The sequence below is a fragment of the Myotis myotis genome, unplaced genomic scaffold (assembly GCF_014108235.1).
Source record: "Myotis myotis isolate mMyoMyo1 unplaced genomic scaffold, mMyoMyo1.p scaffold_m19_p_10, whole genome shotgun sequence".
In the NCBI taxonomy this organism is placed as follows: domain Eukaryota; kingdom Metazoa; phylum Chordata; class Mammalia; order Chiroptera; family Vespertilionidae; genus Myotis; species Myotis myotis.
In genome coordinates this window covers 4,875,128-4,895,595 of record NW_023416314.1, presented here as the reverse complement: position 1 = coordinate 4,895,595, position 20,468 = coordinate 4,875,128, and the positions used below count along the sequence as shown (strand labels likewise).

Here is a 20,468-nt window from a genome sequence, read left to right as displayed (position 1 = left end):
AACATGTTTCAGCATTCCCATCTCACAAGCAAGGAAGCTGGTACATTTATTCAGAACTGAGCTTTCATTAGCTGCATTAACTCCCTATCCTTACTGGCCTGCCCTACATGGAGGCTGAATATACTCCTGCAACCAGAGAAATCCCTCAGGCGGAGTCTCAGGTGCTTGCTGTAGGAAAACATTGACAGGTGTGGCCATGGTAAGTGCCGACAGAATGTGGGCAGGCACCATCATCTGCTTAGAATGACATCATGCATAGCTAACTTATCAAAGTCTAAAGACAATCAACACTTTACCCTTCCTGGGACCTACACAGGTCTAGAACACTTCGACTCCATGTAGTCACCCTCCCCTGAAATTCTTAGGCTATTGTTACTGTGTATTTTAATTCTATCTGGCTTATTTTAACCACATATGGCATTATTTTTCAAATGTCTATTAGAATCATCCACATATTAGCCTGCTTACTTGTTCTTCATTCTTTCTTGCATCTCAGACCTTCTATTTGGTTCACATTCCTTTTGTCTGAAATAGGTTATTGGTATATTGGAGAGTTGCAAACATTTGCCTTTTTGGTCTGACATGTCTTTATTTTGTCCCAAATCTTGAAAGACTTTTTCTGGTTATATAATTCTAAGTTAACAGGTATCTTGTTTTAAGCTATTGACAACATTATTTTCCTGCCCTCCCAAACCCCCATCCAAAAAAAGTCAGCTCTCAGTGTACTTGCCACTCTTTAAAGGTAATTGGTATGGCCCTAACTCCGTGATCGGCAAACCGCAGCTCGCGAGCCACATGTGGCTCTTTGGCCCCTTGAGTGTGGCTCTTCCACAAAATACCACGTGCAGGCGCGCACGTAAGGTGCGATTAAAACTTCGTGGCCCATGTGCAGAAGTCGGTATTTTGTGGAAGAGCAGGTATCTCTCCCTCTCCCTTCCTCTCTGAAATTAATTTAAAAAAATATAAGAAAAATATTGCTATGAAAAATGGCAGATTTTAATGCCTATGTTTCATTTAGGATTTTTGTGGTTTTGATTCTAACATTTAAATCTTTAATCTCTTTTGAGTTTATTCTTGTGCATGGTGTAAAAAGGTGGTCTAGTTTCATTTTTTTTTGCATATATCTGTCCAATATTCCCAACACCATTTATTGAGTAGACTAGCTTCACCCCATTGTATGTTTTTGCCTCCTTTGCCAAATATAAATCAACTATAAAGAGGTGGGTTTCTTTCTGGGTTCTCTATTCTGCTCCATTGACCTATATGTCTATTTTTATGCTGTTTTGATTACTATGGCTTCATAGTATAGTGTGATATCAGGCAGCAGAATTCCTTCAACTTTGTTCTTCTTTCTCATGATTAGTGTTGCTATTCTGGGTCTTTTGTGATTCCATATACATTTTTGGAATGTTTGTTCTAGTTCTGTGAAATACTATCTTGATAGGAATTGCATTGAATCTATAAATTGCTTTGGCTAGCATGGACATTTTTTATGATGTTAATTATTCCTATCCATGAACACTATATATTCTTCCACTTACTTGTATCTTCTTCAATTTTTTTTACAGTGTATAATCTTGTGAGCACAGGTCTTTTACATCTTTGGTTACATTTATTCCTAGATATTTTATTGTTTTTAAAGCAATTGTGAATGGGATTGTTTTCTGAAGGTGGCCACTGAGTGTGTTGATTCTGAGCCTCTTGTGAGAGACTCTGATGAAGGCCAATATAAGATGCTGCCTGTTGGAGGCACAAGAAAGCCACAATTTGTGGCTACCTCTGCTGGGTGTGCACAGGAAGGACCAAGCTGCATACCAAGGCTGGTTTTTAGCAGCACCAGGTCCAGGGGCAGGTCAGCAAAAGTCCTAAGGCACCCCAAGATCTGCCTCTGCCTACCTCCACCTGCTAGCTGCCTGTCAGGCTCAGTCACTGAGAGAACCTCTGGCTGTACTCCTCAGCAGGCTGTAAGCTCCACAATGTGGAATGAGAGGGAGTCCAGAGGGTGGGGCTATTGCTTTCCCCCAGGGCGATGCCACACAGAGGGGAATGCTCGACGGCAATGTGGTGTGGGAGAATGACCCAGCACGGGGATCCTGGCAGCTATCCCTTCAGCTCCTCCCCAGAGCCTCAAACCCCAGTCTCTCCTCATGCGAGTCTAGTCTGCTTCACCTCCCCTCTGCTGGAGCCCCGGGTGAGTGGCAGTCTCCATGTAACTTCTTCTGTAATCCTTGGTTACAAGACTTCTCTCCAGCTAGTCTTCACTTGGTTATTCAGGATGATTATTCTATAATTTAGTTGTAATTCCAGGTTGGTCCTGGGAGGAGGTGAGTGTAGCTTCCACCTATTCTACCACCAAATCTCATCTCTCCTCATTCAGGATTTTTAAATTGCTCCTTCACCTTTCCTTTTTCCAGACCTCATCTGAGACTCCTTCTTTAGTCCACATTCCTCAGCCCTGAACACATTTCCTATCCTCGTCCTTCTCCTCTTTTCTTTAACATGTTTAAATTTAAACCATTCTTTGCGACTCTCTTTCCTGGGATAATCACTGTAAGAAGAGAAGAATGATGTCCTGTGGGGAGATGACCCACCTCGCTGGACTTAGTAGTTCTTCTGTGAGTTAAATCATTTCCCCGATGAGCTCAGTTGATCTCTCCTGTCTATAATCCCTCCAAGCTGAACTTTGCCCCTTGGCCAATATTGCATGCAGCTCATGGCTCTGCCCCTGCCACTCCCCCCTTTGCGAGGATCCCTTCCCCAGGAATTTCATCACTTCCTAGAACAGCCAAACTTTTTTGGTATATTTCTCTCAGTTAGTGTTTAACCAAACACCTATCTCTAAGGGGTGGGCTGAACTGACAGAGGAAATGTTAAAAACATGAGACTCAGGAGGACAATTTCTGCAGGGACTCCCTGGCTTCTGGAGGAGAGGGAGGTAGGGCAGTGGACAGGTGGCATAGGAGAGAGACACAATGGAGTCTGGCTTCACCTCCAAGGACACCTATCTGAGCCATTTTAACCCTCGAGATTACCTAGAAAAATATTACAGCTTTGGGTCCACACAGTCTGCAGAAAACCAGATTCTTAGGCTTCTTCTGAAAAAGCTTTTCAATATATTCTGTGTGGGTAAGTTTGTCTGTTGTCTGTGTCTCCTATCTCCCCTCCCGACCCCAAAACGTGAGTCATGTAGATAAGAGTCTCAGGGCATGACTGGAATTTTTGTTTAGTCATTGCTATTTAACGGCCCTTTTGGCATCACCTTCTTATGTAGCTAAGATAAAAACTAATGTTGGTGTGGATATTTTACAGTTTACAAAGTGCTTTTATATCCATTATCTTGTTGGGTCACACTAAAGGGAAACCAGAAGATGGGAGTTCTGTCCTTGATTCTACATGGATTTGCTATGTGACTAGCGCCAGACATTTAACTCTTGTGATTGATCACTTAAGACATGGAGGTTCTAATACTTATTCTGTTCCTAACTCAATGGACTATTGTGAATATGCATGAGATAAAGACCTCCCAACATATGAAGAACTGGATGAAGACATTATATAAACTCAAATTTAAAAAAACAACACTTTCCCCCAAAAGTATTCCTTTAATAGTTTTGAGCAGCATGCCTCCACCCTAGATGAGGGAACAGAAAATGAAAGTCTGTTTAAAAAAAAAAAAAAGACTTTGACAGAATAGTCATGATGATCTAAGTGGTGAGATGATCGAGGGGGTCTATCTTTGGGGCCCTCCGTGGGGCTCTCCATCATAATGCCGGCAAAGGCAATGCAAGTCAGCTCTACCGCTGCCATAGAAAGCCTAATTCCCCTTCCTCATTCCTTCCTCTCAACCAGCTGGCGTGAAGGGAGACCTCCTGATTGACATTGGCTCTGGCCCCACCATCTATCAGCTCCTCTCTGCTTGTGAATCCTTCAAGACGATCATTGCTACTGACTACACTGATCAGAACCTGCAGGAGCTAGAGAAGTGGCTGAAGAAGGAGCCAGGGGCCTTCGACTGGTCCCCGGTAGTGACCTATGTGTGTGAGCTCGAAGGGAACAGGTAGAGAAACTGGGCTCTGCTTCTGGGCTTTCTGAGGGGACTTGGGTGACAGTTTGTTTTTCAGAACCAAGAATTATCCTTAGAGTCCAAGTTGAAAAGCAAAGGAGAAAGAAATCCAAATGGAGAATGAGAGAGCAAGAATGAGGTGGGGATGGGGAGGTGTGCGCACGCACCAGAACACAGGTAGAGGGCTGAAGAGATGCACACCGAGCCAAGAGGAATAGAGCTTTCCAGGCCGGTGTGTGGGCTCAGTGTCCTGGCCAGGTACCTTAGGACCTTGTTTTAGGACAACTTCAAGAGGCGAAACCAGCTCCTCACCAGAAGCTCTTGGGTGTCAGAACTGCCCCCTAGTGCCATCCTGTTGCTAGCCACCCAAGCACACAGGATTCTGCTGTGAGGGTGGCTAAGCTGATACCCCAAAAAGCTGACTCTATTTTTAAACTGAGATTTGCAGCATAAAGGGATTATTTGAAAGGAACTTGTTACTTCACCATCTATAAAGTGAGAGCTTTACATACTTACAACTCATGACCAAAATCTGACCCCGCCTTATCAACAAGTGAATTTATGCCACAAATCTAGCTTAAATTGCTCCTTCTCCCCACATGAGAAACTGGCAATAGTCCACTAGGCAGGGGTGACAGTTCTGTGTTTCACTGCCTTGTGCTCCTGTCCTGATGTGCCTCCACTCTGCTAGCCAGCCATCTTCAGTCCTCAGAGCATCATGTCTGCTGCTACGCATACTGCTGAGGCCCCAACAACTCCTTTGCAAACTGCATAAAAATACCACTTTGGTATTTTTCCTAGGATCCTGCTGGCCCTGTCTGCTACTTGCTCAGTTTACTTACTGTTTTTTCCTGCTCTTGTGGTTGTTTTTTGTTTGTGTGTGTGTTTTTGGTGCATTCTTTCTGTCTTTCCCCAAGGATTTAATTTTTACATGAAATCTCTCTCTTCCTTCCCCCGTCCATTTTGCCCTGTATTTCCCCCTTTGCTCATATAATGCACACTTTGTGTGTTGCACCACATCCTCTGTCTTTCCTTTTCTTTCACAATGGGAAAGCATATTTTTAATTCACATATCTCAAGATTTGGTCTAGAAAGAACTCTAATTTCCTGGCAAGACAGGCCTCTCAAAAAACAAGCACTGACACTTTTACACATGATTAAAGAAATTAGCTCCTTCCTTCCTCCCTCCCTCCCTCCCTCCCTCCCTCCCTCCCTCCCTCCCTCCCTCCCTCCCTCCTTCCCTCCCTCCCTTCCTCCCTCCCTTCCTTCCTTCCTTCCTTCCACAAACCTGTACTGACCACCTATGATGTGCTGCAGTGCTAGCTACTGGGATGGAATGGTAAATGAGATGGAGGAGGGCCCTGTCTCATAGAGCTTACGTCAGGAAGGCACACAAGTGCCAGATCACTTGGGTCCTCAAGACCAAGTTAAAGATTGTTGACTTCAGATATAACAGGAATGCATAGAGGAATAACCAAGACAGTATCAATAGTGACTTCCATATTCCCGAACTCAAAAAACAGGAGGATTGAGGCAATAGTCCTGAATCTCAGGGGAAATATAAGGAATGTGGTCTTTACATGTCCCTAGGAATGTGCCGCCTCCACCCTCTTCCTCTGGAGGATGGCCATTTCCCTGTCCTTGTCCTTACCTCTGGCTGCCATCTAGTTACCAGCGTGTTCCTTTCCTTCTAAAGCTAACTCTAAAGTCTGTTCTTTAGCCCTCCCATGTGCTTTGAACTGTTTGCTAACTGTGAGCTATTAAGGGTGTTCTACACTTTATCTTCATTTCTTTACATATCATTGCTACACTTATTGTTAGCAAACATGAATTGTCAAATGGAAATAAGCAAGGTGACTCATTGGTGGTACAATTCTTTATAACTTTGGTTGTGATTTCTTTGACTTTACAGATCAATTTAGGAGAATGGGTATATGGCTCTTCAGTGCGTGAGCATGGCTTATTTCTTCACTTATTTAAGACTTCACTTCTCTCAGCAATATTCTGTAGTTCTCATGTTTTATTTTGCTAAAATTTTCCTTTGTGTCACATTCTGAATGCTATTGTTAAATTTATTTTAAAATGTTTTAATTTTATTTTATTAATTTTTGCTTCATTAGCTACTATATAGCAATACAATTGATTTTTGTATATTGGCCTTGTGTCCTGTGATCTTGCTGACTTCATTAATTAATTTATGAGTGTTTTTGTAGATTCCATAGGGGCCATCTTCTTTGCTTTTTAGAATTTATAATATACATTAGACATTTATGTACGTTAAGAGGTATTCCATTTTTCAAAGAAATTCCCTCCAGCTCCTGTCTTCACTGTCTTCTCCAGAGCAGTAAGCAGTAATTACTACTCTTGTAGATGAGCTGCTCCATTGTGTTGGGCAGTGGTTATAACTTTATGTTTAAGGGCAGTATCATCTCCCCAAACTCATTTCACCACACAGTCTCACTGCACTGTTCACAGTAAAAGTACGCTCTGCTCAGATTTGAAGCGCCTCCTCAAAAGCTAGAGGCCCCGAAGATGCTGGGTGCTGACTTAGTAAGTGTTGACTGGCACCAATGTCTATTTGTTCAATTACTGAAACTACAATAATAGAAATGAAAGCTAACTTAATGGAAAAGGGACTTGGGAATGAGATCATTAAATATAACTAATACATTGTAGATACAAATGCCATGTATTTCCTGATTACTATCAGGTAAATATCTAAACTACCCAATATCTGGTCTAAGGGGAAAAGGTCAGAGACTCTCGGGTCCATTGTGAAAACCTGAGGTCCGCTGGGACAGTCACTTTAGTCTTTTTCTCAGAGACTTCCGCTGGTCCTTTTTTGGTACCCATTTGTGTCTGCATCTTTAGAGTCTACTTTGCCTTTGCTTTTATCATTGGATTGGTGGGTAGCTTTTCTAGGCCACTACGCCACCGACGACTGACAAATGGGGAGACCACAGGGTGCCTGCATGGTGCCAGGAACTTTTTGTAGGCCCAGAGCAGAACTGGAATGAGGATGTACAGGAACGCACACCATTGCCTCAGGCCGGAGCTCCTGAATGAGAGAGTCCGGAGCAGGAGAGCAGTAACCGGGCTGGGCTCCTTGTGCGTGGTCAGGCTGGAGCCTGCAGAGCAGCCGACAGTGCCCAGGCCCCAACCTCCTCCCCGCCCCTCACTCCCCACCCTTCCGCCCCCTACCGAAAGCCTGAGATCAACTGGGTCCATAGGGTTTCTGCGTACAAACTTTTAAAAAATATATTTTTTTTATTGATTTCAGAGAGGAAGGGAGAGGGAGAGAAAGATAGACACATCAATGATGAGAGAGAATCATTGATTGGCTGCCTCCTGCATGCCTCCCCTAGGAATCAAGCCCAGAACCCGGGCATGTGCCCTTGACCGGAATTGAACCTGAGACCCTTCAGTCCGAAGGCCAATGCTCTATCCGCTGAGCCAAACCCGCTAGGGCTCTACTTACATTCTTTTATCATCTGCAAATAAAAAGTTTTACTTTTATTCCAACTTTCCAACTTTCCACCTTTTATTTATTTTTCTGGCCTATTATACTGACAAGGACTTCCAGAACAGTGTTGAGTAGAAATTATGAGAGCAGACATCTGTGCCTTTTTCCATATGCTAGGAAAACATGTTCAATGACTCATCATTAAAAATGATGATGTTAGCTCTGGGTTTTTTCACGCATATTATTTATCAGACTAAGTTCCCTTATAATTCCTAGTTTCTTGGGACTTTTTAACCAAATGTTGAATTTTATCAAATTTTCTTTTATTTGTTGAGAGAGAGTCCCACGTGATTTTCCTCCTTTATTCTGAAAATGTGAATTACATTGGATGACTTTGAATGTTTAAACCAAATTAACCTAAACCCCTTGGTCATAAAATGTTATTCTTTTTGTATCTGTATGAGAGATATTGAACTTTAAATTTAAATATGCTTGGCAGGTGTGGTATCAGCATGATGCTAGAGTCATATACCAAGCTAAGAGTGTTTCTACACCCTCTATTTTTTAAGAGTTTGTATTTCTTTCTTAAGTGACTGGTAGAATTCACCGGTGCAGCCATCTGAACTTGGAGGTTCTTTTTCATGTGCGTGAAGGATTTTTATTAAGAATATGACTCCTTTAATGGCTATTTGGATTTTCTAGTTCTACTTTTGTGTTTTGATAAGTACTATTTTTCAAGAAATTTGTTCTTTTCATCCTGCTTGTCAACTTTTTGGCACAAGGTTTTTTTTGTTTTGTTTTTTTTTTTTAACATATTCCGTTACTAACCTTTTAATATCTGTAGCTTCTGTAGTAATCTTCCCTCTTTCATTCTTGAAATTGGCAATTTGTGTTTCTTTAAATCTGGGTAAATCTTGCTGTAGATTGGTAAAATTTATTAATCTTTTCAAAGGTCCAACTTTTGCCTCTGTGATTTTCTTTTTAAAATACATATATATTTTTATTGATTTCAGAGAGGAAGGGAGAGGGAGAGATAGAAACATTAAAGATGAGAGAGAATCATTGGTCGGCTGCCTCCTGCATGTTCCACACTGAAGATCAAGCCCACAGCCTGGCATGTGCCCTGACACTGTGACCTCCTGATTCATAGGTCAGTGTTCAGCCACTGAGCCACTCCAGCTGGGCTTGGCTTTGTTGATTTTCTTGATTGTCCATATTATATTGTATTGATTTCTGTTCTTATTTTCTTCCTTTCATTTACTTTGGTTTTAATGTGCCCTTTTCCCCTAGCTTCTTAAATAGAATCTTAGATCACTGATTTCACACATTTCTTTCTTCTAATGTAGGTGTGTAAAGCTATAATTTTCCTTTAGCATTGTTTTAGTTGCATCCCACGATTTTCGATAGGTCATGTTTTTATTATTCAATTCATCATATTTTCTAACTTTCTTTGTGATTTCTTCTTTGACAATAAATTATTTAGAATTGTGTTGCTTAATTTCCAAAATTTCTATTTTTTCTAGATATCTTATTATTATTAGTTTCTAATTAAATTTTGTTGTAGTCAGCCTGGCCAAGGTAGTTCAGTGGTTGAGCGTTGATCTATGAACCAGGAGATCACAGTTTGATTCCCGGTCAGGGCATATGCCGGAATTGCAGGCTCAGTCCCCAGTGTGGGGCATGATGATTCTCTCTCATCAATGAAGTTTCTATCTTGCTCTCCATCTCCCTTCCTCTCTGTAATCAATAAAAATATGTTTTTTAAAATATTTGTAGTCAGAGATTTATTTTATGATCAGCATATAGTCTACATTGGTGAACAATCTATGTGCTTTGACATGTCCAGGTCTCAGTTTAGTTTCTATAAATATCTATTAAGTCCAGTAGAATAATAGTATTGTTCAAATTTTCTGCATGATTTTTTAATCAATTACTGAGAGGTGTTAAAATTTCAAACTATGATTGTGAACTTATCTCTTGCTCCGCAAGATGAGTCAACATTTCCTTCCTGTACATTGAAGCTTTGTAATAACTGCATACATTTTTAGTATTATTATATCTTCTTGATGAATTGACTATTTGTCATTATGAAATATCTCCATTTTCATCCAGTAATATACTTTGTCTTGAAATGTGGCCACAACAGCCATCTCATGCTTGGTGCTTGTGTGGCTAGTAGGTAGCCTCCAAGATGGCTGCCAATAATCCTCACCTCAGCTTTTCAAACTCTTGTTGAGCTCTCTCCACTTGGCTGTCTGTTGGATTTAGTGATTGATTCTAACAAATACAATGCAGCAGCAGGATGGGCGAGCAATTCTGAGGTTAGGTCATAAAAGACCACAGCTTCTCTTATGGGGTGCTCTCTCTTACTCTCACTCACCTGTGCTGAGGAGTGAGCTTGGAAGCAAATTTCCTCCCCGCTAGGCTTTTAGATGAGCCTGAAGATATGGCCAACGCTCTGCAGCCTCAGGAGAGACCTTGCACCAGAGGCACTCAGCTAATCTGTGCCCAGGTATCTAACACAGAGGAACTGGCAGATAAATGTTTGTCATTTTAAATTGCTAGGTTTTGGGGTAGTCTACTAGTATTATACAGAACAGATAACTAATTTACATGGTACGTTTTTTCCCACCCTTTTGTTTTCAACATGTCTGTCTGTATACTTAAAGTGTTTTTCTTGCAAATAACAATGTTGTAGGTCTTGCTTTTCAAACCAATCTGACAATTTCTGCCTTTAACTGCATTGTTTAGCTGATTTACGTTTAATACAATTACTGATAATGTAGGTTGAGTCTAAGTCTACTATCCTGGCACACATTTTCTATTTGTCCCATCTTTTGTCATTCATTTATGCCTTTGTTCCTGCTTCTCCTTGGTGAATGGGATAATTTTTAGTGTTCTATTTAATATAAGTCTACATATTGACGTTTAGCGCCTCTTTTGACCACTTTGTGTTTTGTGTGCGTGTAAATGTGATTTTTCTAGAAATTACATGATATATATTTAACATATCTATTATCTCATGAACAAAGTAATATATTAAAACAGTATAATTCCTTTAACCCACTCTACCACCCCATATGCACATGTTGTCATATATTTTACTATAACACTACAATACCTTGCACCACAGGCACTCAGCTAATCTGTGCCCAGATTATCTGACACAGAGAAACTGATAGATAAAAGTTATTTTTGCTTTAAGCAGTCAGTAGTGCATTTGGTTTTTTATTACTTTATTTATCATTCTAACTATCTTTAAGTTCAGCAGTTTTAAGTATATCCAAATAAGACAGTATATATATCTATCCAGTCTAGTATTCTTCATTCTTTTCTGCAGATCTAGGCTTCTATCTGGTATCATTCCCTTTCACCCGAAGGACTTCTTTTAGTATTTCTTACAATGCAGTTCTGCTGAAGACAAATTCTCTCAGTTTATTAATATCAGGTAAGAACCAATCATTTTTCCTTCCTGTACTATGAGGACTTTAACAAATTTTGAATCCCAAAGTTCTTCTGGCAAATCTTTTCCCAATGTTTCATTGCTAAAATTGAGGATTTTAAATTGAAATATTATTATTCAAAGTATTATTTTTATATTTCCTTTCAAGATCAATTTGGACATTTGCTTTGTAATTATATTTGCAATTATGCAGACCTATTTTATGCTCACTTTATATGATTTTTCTAGTTATTTGAATTATTTATTCTGATTCATCTCTTAGTCAACTAGTCTTCAAATAATTTTTTCCAAAAGTACACATAGTCCCCTGCAGTTTGGCTCAGTGGTTGGCCCTGGGACTGAAGGGTCTTGGGATCAATTCCCAGTCAAGGGCACGTACCTCATTTGCAGGCTAGATCCTCAGGTGGGGTACAAACGGGAGACAACCAATGTGTGTGTGCGCCCCTCCCCCCCCCCCCCACCCAATTCTCCCTCTCCTTCACCTCTCTAAAAAAATCAACAGAAAAAATATCCTTGGGTGAGGACTAAAAATAATAACAATAATTTAAAAAAGAAATACACATAGTGACATATTTTCTAAGCTCATGCATATACAGTATAGGGATGAATTTTTGCTGCCCTTCACATGAGTAACAAAGTAAAATTGTTTAATACTGCTTAAATATTGCTCCATTTTTTCCTGGCATTTAGTAGAAAGTTGAAAAGTTCCTGGTCAGTGAGGCGCAGTCATCCTGTGCACTGAAAGGTTGCCAGTTCGATTCCCAGTCAGGGCACATGCCAGGGTTTCGGGCTTGATCCCTGACAGGGGTCATGCAGGAGGCAACTGATGGATGTTTCACTCTTCCGTGGATTTTTTTTCTCTCTCTCTCCTTCTCTCTTCCTCTCTCTCTCTAAATAAGAGGCTATTTTCATATGCCATTTTTAACTTGTAAACCCCCTTAGAATTTTATGCTAGCTATAGCCTTCAAATGGAAGATATCTTCTTCAAAATAAAAGTAATTTAAAACTGTTGTATTATCTATGTGTTCCCAAGAATTAAATTAGTATTAACTAGAAAAACAACTGTAGCTATAAGGATTTGGATAATATCTAAAATTACTACTAAATAAACAAGGAATTTCCCAGAATTTATAGAATTTCAGAGGAAGTTTGCAAAAAAAAAAAAAAAGTTCTCGGTCATTGTCAGACAATACAGCTTTCTGAGGTCCAAATCATTTATCAAGAAGGCTTCTATAACTTTCTTAATTTCTCTAGCCATCACAAGCCTTTCCTTCTCATTCAGAAATGAGCCCTGAAAATCTGGCAGGGTACTGAAAGCATCATTTATCTCATGCAGAAACAGCAGCTTACAACAACGGGCTCTTAAGACACTGTCCCTGCCCAATTGCTCTGTTAGACTGAAGAACTATATTTCTGGCAGGAAAATTCTGCATTCTCACCCTTATCCTTGTGCTAGATCCCGTGGCTTCAACTATTTTGAGAATGATAGTGATCCCATTCAACTGATGTCTTTCTTGAATCTTCAAGTGCCTCTATCAACCCACAACCTATTTCTCCTGAGAGCATTTCCTTTTTATCTGAAGCTATTTCTTCTCCTGACTGCTGCCGAAGACAATTTGAGCTGTCTCCCGTTCCCCTGCCTTTGGAGTGTGACTCATACATTTCAATACCACTCATTTTTATAACTAGCCTAAAAGTTATAAGACACTGGCACCCCATTCTTTTTTCACACTATTCATTTATCAAGTGAGAATGTCAGATACTAACATAGAACTAATTACTCAAGCATGAACCGAGAAAAAATGAGGTTTTACCTTACGAACTCCTAGAAAGAGCATTAATTAACCGCTGGCTCCTGGAGCTTGGAGCACATTGCCTTGCGGCCCCAGCCAATCAGCTTCCACATCACCTGGGAGCTTATGAGAAACTAGACTCTTGGTCCCCACTCCCTGTCTACAAAATCAGGATCGTGGCGTACGCAAGGTCTGCAGGGAACGGCCAGCGTCTTACCGTTTGGGAAGCACGGGTGCCTGGAGCAGAGCGTCCCAGCAGGTGCGCCAGGGCAGCTGGCCGGTGGGGATGAGAAACAGGTGTGCTCTGCCAGCGGCCTTCTCCGCCTCGGCCGGCCTCGGGGCAGCCAGTGGCCGGGAGGCCGAGCCCCGCCCAGTCGCCCCCCCCCCCCCCCAGCAGCTCCCCACTTACCTCTGTACTCAAGGGGCGTTCTCTGAAGTGAGTGTTCTCTAGACGCAGATTTCCGATCTGTTTGAGATGATGTTTGTCTATCGTCCCAGATGGACACAGTTGTGCCAAATCTGGTCCCTGAACCAGTGGAATGCCTCGGTTCCCAAGCACCTCTGCTCCCATGTCGTGCAAAGGCGGCATTCTTTCTCAGCATCCGGATGCGGAGGGTCGGGAGGGTTGTTTCAGGGGCACCTGGGAAAGTTCCTGCCTTGCGTGAGAGTGCCCTTCTCTCATAGTGCTCCCGCGCAGTGCCTCTTGGGGAACATGAGCAGGGCAGGTGGGAGCCTTCAACTGGCCATTTCCTTCCCCAAGTAAACATCCTACTCGTGTCTCAGAGCGTTTCAAGCCCAGTGTGCTGCAGTCGAGCTAGGATCCTCCCCAGGCCTGCTGCGTTGCTGGTGTTCCCATCTCCTCCAGGGGCACCATCATGCAATTGGACAAAGCACGGCCTGGAAGCCAACCTTGCCACCTCCCTCGCAGTCATGTTCCGGGCCCAGCACCAAGTTCTGTCTTACTGCCTGAGTCTCTCTTGAACCAGGATCTTTCTTCCCGTATTTTCCATTGCCCTGGTCCAAGTAAGCTCTTATCCTCTCCCTCCCAACTGGCCTCCCACCTCCACTCGCCTCCTAACATAATTAACTCAAGATGTGAATCTGTTTGCACCCCTCCCTTCTTTAACATCCCTTAAGGACTTCCCATGGCTTTCAGGACAGAAAGCAAAATTCTTAGCGCGGTCCGTAAAGCCCTGCTTCCCCCCTGACCTGTGACCCCGGTTGCCTGCCTTTACTCCATGCTCTGCTTGGCCTTCGGAGACCCAGCCTCACTGCATTGTCCTCTCTGGGTCCCTCGGCCTTTGCATGCAGGCTTTGCCAGTGCGAGCCTTTGCACTTGCTCGGTCCTCTAACTGGAATATCCCCACCCCCCCCCACCCCCGTGCTCTCTTGGCCTAGTCAGCGCCACTGCTGCAGCCTCTCTGTCTCGACTTACCCGGCCCCTTTGCAGAGGAGCTCTGCTGACACTCTGACCAAGTCAAGTCCCAACAGGCCCCCATTCGTGCCAGGCCCCTCCCCTTCCTAGCACTTTTCACAGCTTTCATCTTTCATTTTTGTGGATGATCACTGCATGAGCTCTTCCTGGCACCTAATAGAGGTTCAAAAGATCCCTGTAAAATGCTGACTGTGCGTGCACCCCCCTCAGACGCTCTCTCCTAGGACTGCCTTCAGCTGATCCAGCTGGCCGCACCGACGTTTACCAACGATTATGCCTGTTCTTACAGTCCTTACATTGACATCCAAGCGTATTTAGCTTTTTATTTCCTTTACATGTCTGATGGCTCCCCCTCAGGAGGCCCAGGTGGAACCTCTGGGGTTGGGCTTGGGGGAGGTGAGTGTAATGGAATAAAAGCCTTTGTGTGTGTGTGTGTGTGTGTGTGTGTGTGTGTGTGTGTGTGTGTGGTGGTGGTGGTGGTGGTGATTCTGATCGGCCACCTGCCTGGCAGAGATGGGGCAGGAGGGGCCTCCTCCAGATCTGGGGTGCATACTCGGGGTGGGAAGACCTGCTCCAAAGCCTTCTTCCCAGGAGTGCTACTCTATCCGCTCCCCCTCCCTGCTCCTCGGGCTTTCAGAGGTGGCATATTTACAGAGGAAATCGCTGCCCTTTTTGCATATTGATTCATTTGAGAGTACTTCTTCAGAACAAGAGACTCTGCTGGCCGCACTGCTGTTAGCTTTCTGTAAAGCTGCACACGGCTTTTCTGTGTGTGTTTATTACGCGCCCCTTGAGCTAAATGTGAGGCTGAGTGGTAATGGCGAGTCCATTTCCCTGCAGGCGAGCTGGACGCCCTGAGGAGCCCCGAGGTGTAATCTTTACGCAGCTGCCTTGGCAACGGAGTTCACCGGTGTTTGCTATCCGTCCAAGGACAAGCAAACATCCACAAGAGTGGCTGTTTCGAATGAATTTCCCTCTCAAATTGGCACATTCTCTGCGAGCTTTCCAGACTTCACAGCGTGCCTCACAGTTTGGAAACAATTGCCATCCTCACCTGAGCGGCAAGTACTGTTCTGTGGTGACTCGTGTCTTTAAAAGGCCACAGAGGTCCAGCCTGCTCTGCCGCAATCACTTAGATACACGCCCCCAAACATCCCCAGGATAAAAGGTCACCTTTTAACCCGTTAAAACATCACTGTTGCCACGTCTTAAGCTTTTGTGTACACTGAAGTTAACCATAGGGTACTTGAAATTTTTTATACTATATTAATTTACCAGTTCAAATCCGTGTTTCACACAAGACTTCCTTTATGTTGAATTATTGGGTTTTTTTTTTATTCTTAAAATGTCCTGTCGAAGGACTTCTCCATGTTCTATCAGGGTGGCTGGCAGCTTTGTCACTGGTTTGCCCACTTTTAGAATGACTAACGGTCCTGCTGTGACCCAGGCTGAGAGGGGTTCCCAGGGCCCCTGGTTTTCAGTGAGAAAACCAGAAAGTCCAGACCAATCAGGACAGATTGGTCACCCTCTTCCCACTTTTCCCCAATCAAAGGTAATTCCTCCCTGTGTGTGCGTTTCTTGGTGGTAGGAATTCCCTGAAACCAATAACTTGCTAAGCTTTCTCTCTCTGAGTCTGTCAGTCTCTCTCTCTCTCTCTCTCTCTCTCTCTCTCTCTCTCACATATAACAGCTTTACTGAGATAAAATTCACATAACATGCCATTCACCCATTTAAAGTGTGCCATTCTGTAGTTATTAGTATATTCACAGAGTTGTGCGATCCTCAACACAATCTTAGCACATTTTCATAACTCCCACAAATACCCTGTGCATTAGCAGTCACGCCCACTTCCCCATCCTCAATGCCTGCCAACCACTGGTCTGCTTTGCCTTTTCCTGTGACTGGAATCATATAATATGTGGCCTTTTGTGCCTGGCTTTCTTTCACTTAGCATGATGTGTTTAAGGTTCTTCCATATCATAGCACATATCCATTGTTTATTCCTTTTTTATCACTGAATAATAGTCCATTGTATAGATAGACCACATTTTATTTATCTAGTCACAAGTTGATGGACACTTGAGTTGTTTCTATCTTTGAGCTATTATGAATAGTCCTGCTATAAATACTTATGTACAAGTTTTTGTGTGACCATATTTTTCATTTCTCTTGAGTAAAAACCTATGAGTGGAATTCCTGGGTCATGTGGTGACTCTAGGTTTAATCTTTGAGGAACTGCCAGACTGTTTTCCAGAGTAGCTGAACCATTTGCATTCTCACCAGCAGTGTGTGTAGGTCCTAGTTTCCCCCGTTCCTTGTCAACACTTGTTGTTACCTGTCTTTTTTATTATAGGCATCCTAGTGGGTGTGACATGGTAGCTCAGAGTGTGATTTGCATTTCCTTGATGGCCAAGGATGTTAAACATCTTTTCATATGTTTATTGCTAAGCTTCTTAAATGGAAAATTATAATAAATATAAAGGATGTTGCAAAAACTGAATATATGCTGTCGGCTTAAGATTTAAATTAAATATTTATATAGGATGTCCACATTATTATCTATTATCTCAGATCATTCCACCTGGAGGTAAACCTCCATGTTTCATTTAAACCACTGCCTCTTCCTCGCTCTCTCTCACCTGCTCTGATGTCGGGCCATCCTCCGCTCTCTCCACCGAGTGACTGCTCCCTCCTGCAGCCAAGGGCTGTGTGTTCTCTGCACGTAAGCCTGGACTTGCAACCCGGCGCTTCACCGATTAACTTCCTCAGCGGCTGGGCACCCAGTCAGTGCTCCTGTTATCCGGGCTCCTCTGCGCCCTCATTCCTTCCCTTCTCTCACCGCTGATTGGATGCTGCTTCTTTCTCCTTTGCCTTTTCCTCCGGTTTCTCTTGCGCATTCTGTATGTTTTTTAATGTACCAGCTTGTCCCTTCCTTCCTGCCTTAACAATTTATGAGAGGACCCAGGCGCCCTCTTCCATCGCCGGCCCTTGCCTCCTCTGCTCCTGTCATTGACTGATTTTCTCTCAAGAAGCCCCACTGACTTGGCAGAAGAGGACAGGACTCCTAGCAAGGCCACAGAGAACACAGTCTGCTTTAGAAGACACACTCTCTGCTGCAATCTGTTCTGGAGCCTGAGAAGGGTAATTAGTAGTTCTCTTCTCTCTAGAGAGGCCCTGGCCACAGTTGTGCGATAGTGATTAAGAGTTTCTAAAAATGTCTATGGATGACCCCACTCCCCTCATTAAGCAGCCGCTACTACAAAACACCATTTCAGCATTTTAAACCCATTAGTGCCTGATATGTGTCGGTCAAATGGCATTACCTCGCAGTTTGGTAGAGGGGACAAGGTACTAATAATTAATAATTAATAATCAGTGAGCCAGGCGCTATCTAAGCAGTGGAGAAAGAGTAATTTCATGGGGACAGGCCAGTGGAGAAGTGGGCAGCCAGGTATTTTCATTGTCACTTCCACATAAAGAGATTCAGCCAGCACAGGGTAACGTGTCCACAATTCAGATACAAAAATGGTTTCTCATCATACTTACCTGGCGGGGGGTGGGGGGATGGGAGGGGGTACCATGATTACGAAGGTGTTTTCCCAGGGAGAGGCTTATCCATTGCACTCCAGATGCGCTGACCCCTGCGGTTTCCCCACATGTGGGAAACTCGACTGCGTATTTGTGGTCGTGGGGGACTGCATTCGCGCTCTCTCCTGTCAACAAAACAAAATAAAATATAAAAAGGTTTCTCATTTCTCCTCCCTGAAAGATACAACACTTAGGACAACGCTGAGATTTTTTTTTTTAAGTATATTTTATTGATTTTTTACAGAGAGGAAGGGAGAGAGATAGAAAGTTAGAAACATCGATGAGAGAGAAACATCGATCAGCCGCCTCCTGCACACTTCCCACTGGGGATGTGCCCGCAACCAAGGCACATGCCCTTGACCGGAATCGAACCCGGGACCCCTCAGTCCGCAGGCCGACGCTCTATCCACTGAGCCAAACCGGCCACGGCAACGCTGAGATTTTCAGCCCTAGCAAAGAGATCTGTGGTCCCCACGAGTGAGGTAGCACAATGTTTGTTGGTCTTTGTGTTTCAGAGTGAAGGGGCAAGAGAAGGAGGAGAAATTGAGGCGGGCAGTCAAGCAGGTCCTGAAGTGTGACGTGACCCAGAGCCGGCCGCTGGGGGCCGCCTCCCTGCCCCTGGCCGACTGCCTGCTCAGCACGCTGTGCCTGGACGCCGCCTGCCCAGACCTCCCCACCTACCGCACCGCCCTCAGGAACCTCAGCAGCCTGCTCAAGCCGGGGGGCCGCCTGGTGCTCGTGGATGCCCTGAAGAGCAGCTACTACATGATTGGGGAGCAGAGGTTCTCCAGCCTCTCCCTGGACCGGGAGGCTGTCGAGGCTGCTGTGCGAGAGGCCGGCTATGCCATCGAGCAGTTTGATGTGATCTCGCAAAGTTATTCTTCCACCGTGGCCAACAACGAAGGCCTTTTCTTCCTGGTGGGGCAGAAGCTGAGCAGATCTGCATGACAGCTTGTGGCCACAATGAAGGCACTTCCTTGACTTACCCAATTGACTTCAGTCCTTGGTTCTAATTGCTGAGGTCACTGTGCTGAGTAGAGGCTAATGGCTGGGGCGCTGAGGGTTTGTCTAGGACAAGGTTATAGCCGTCAGTAAACCTGGAGGCGGTTGGTTGACCGCCTATTCTGTGTCTAGACTTCACTACCTGTGATTATAAAAGAAAATATAACATTCCTTAAACATCTTGCTTATGAAGGCTCAAGCCCACACCTGCCTGCACAGCAATGTCTGAAGTTACTCAGCATTCATTTCCTTGGGGCCTGCTTCCTCCTTCTCTCCCACAAACAGACTTCTCTTCAACTCTTGCCTCTCTAGAGACCCCATCTTCAGCTGGGGTCCCCTGGTACCACCACTGCCTCTGGGGTCAGAGAACAGCTGTTGCTTTGCTCCTGGGTCCCAGGGATGAGTCAGGCCCTTCTCTTACTTCCCTCAGCACACCTACCTGGAGAGAAGCTTAGGGGTTAGCAAGCGCGATAGCAGGTGCTCATTACAGCTGCTGTTAGGAACAGTCTTCAGAGCCCCCCTCCTGAGAGGGTCCTGTTGGCATAGCCCTCGGCCAAGTATCTCCTTAGAGTTAGCTTATATCCTGATGGCATGCCTATGCTCTCCTCCTAGGCACCATCGCCCACGATGCTCTAAAGCAGAGGTTGACAAACCACGGCCCATGAGCCAGAGTCAGCCTGCTGCCCGTGTTGTAAAATCTTGCTGAGACATGACCACGCATTTACACATTGCCTGTGGCTGTTTCCGTGCTATAATGCCAGAGTTGAATAGTGTGACAGCAACTGTATGCATGACCTGTGAGGAACAGAGTAAAGACGTAAGATGGAGTCAAGCTGCTAAATGATTAACTTCAAGTGGGCTGAGTCATAGGGAAATGATTATTTTTGTTTTAAATGACTCTGGGGACTTAAACTTTTGAACTTTCCATTCTGTGTCAATACCTGGAAGCACATCAGTACATCGCGTGTTAATGACGGGACAGGCACCAAACCTCCAGGGAACCAGCTGAGTGACGTCAACAAGAAAGTGTTGCGATGTCTAGACCACTGGACAGCTGATGATTACCAGCACACACATGACGGTGACCATCTTGAACCAATTCGGGGCTAGGAATGTAGAACTGATTTTCCTCAAGAATATACTTTTTATTGTAAGAACCCTCAGCTATTCTTTCCCTTCCAGAACACTCTAGATACTGCCTCGTTGTGTTTCTGGTTTGCAAACCCTTAAGACCATTGAATAAATCTTTGTCACTTATTTCTAGCCATAGCTCCAGACTCTACTGAGCTCAGTTGACATTTAACAAAGCCCAAACTAGCTATTATCTGGACCATTACAGAAAGTTTGCCGATCCCAACATAAAGGAGAGAGGAGTGTCCCTTCCCACGCTTTCTCATCCCAAGATTTCCCTTTTCCTAGGTTTACTGACAGGGGACCTTTCTGCTTTCCACAAGGGAGAGTCCTTCCTCCCACTCCCCCCACATTCACGGACAATCACATCAGAGCACAAGAGTCCAACATCAGTACATTTTTGTTTACATGGTTGTTTAGGACAATGGTGTCATAACACAATATGGTCCATTTCCAGGATATTTCAATCACTCAAGCTCATAGGGCATTTACATTCAAACACAATATTCTGCCCTAACCGGTTTGGCTTG

The 20,468-nt window shown here is 43.9% G+C and overlaps 1 protein-coding gene and 2 pseudogenes across 2 annotated transcripts; 2 read left to right on the top strand and 1 right to left on the bottom strand.

Annotated features, from left to right (window-relative positions):
* The first annotated feature begins 2,859 nt into the window (after positions 1-2,859).
* Positions 2,860-20,070, top strand: NNMT (nicotinamide N-methyltransferase). 2 transcript variants are annotated; one of them, XM_036324285.1, is made up of 3 exons: positions 2,860-3,126; positions 3,850-4,057; positions 15,058-17,240. In XM_036324285.1, exons 1-3 carry the CDS (start codon positions 2,973-2,975, stop codon positions 15,380-15,382), a joined length of 687 nt encoding a protein of 228 aa, XP_036180178.1. In that variant the 5' UTR covers positions 2,860-2,972; the 3' UTR covers positions 15,383-17,240. The 2 variants fall into 2 exon arrangements, with proteins under 2 accessions (XP_036180178.1, XP_036180176.1); XM_036324283.1 differs by lacking the exon at positions 15,058-17,240 and adding an exon at positions 18,321-20,070 and having other exon boundaries at positions 2,873-3,126.
* LOC118664070 lies at positions 6,803-7,103 on the bottom strand (annotated as a pseudogene).
* On the top strand, positions 17,756-17,933 carry LOC118665534 (annotated as a pseudogene).
* Positions 20,071-20,468: the final 398 nt, after the last annotated feature.

Coding starts and splice junctions, on each gene's coding strand:
- NNMT (XM_036324283.1), top strand. CDS start 2,973: ATGGAGTCTGGCTTCACCTCCAAGGACACCTATCTGAGCCATTTTAAC. Junction 3,127..3,849: donor TTTCAATATATTCTGTGTGG/GTAAGTTTGTCT, acceptor CCTCTCAACCAG/CTGGCGTGAAGGGAGACCTC. Junction 4,058..18,320: donor TGTGAGCTCGAAGGGAACAG/GTAGAGAAACTG, acceptor TTTGTGTTTCAG/AGTGAAGGGGCAAGAGAAGG.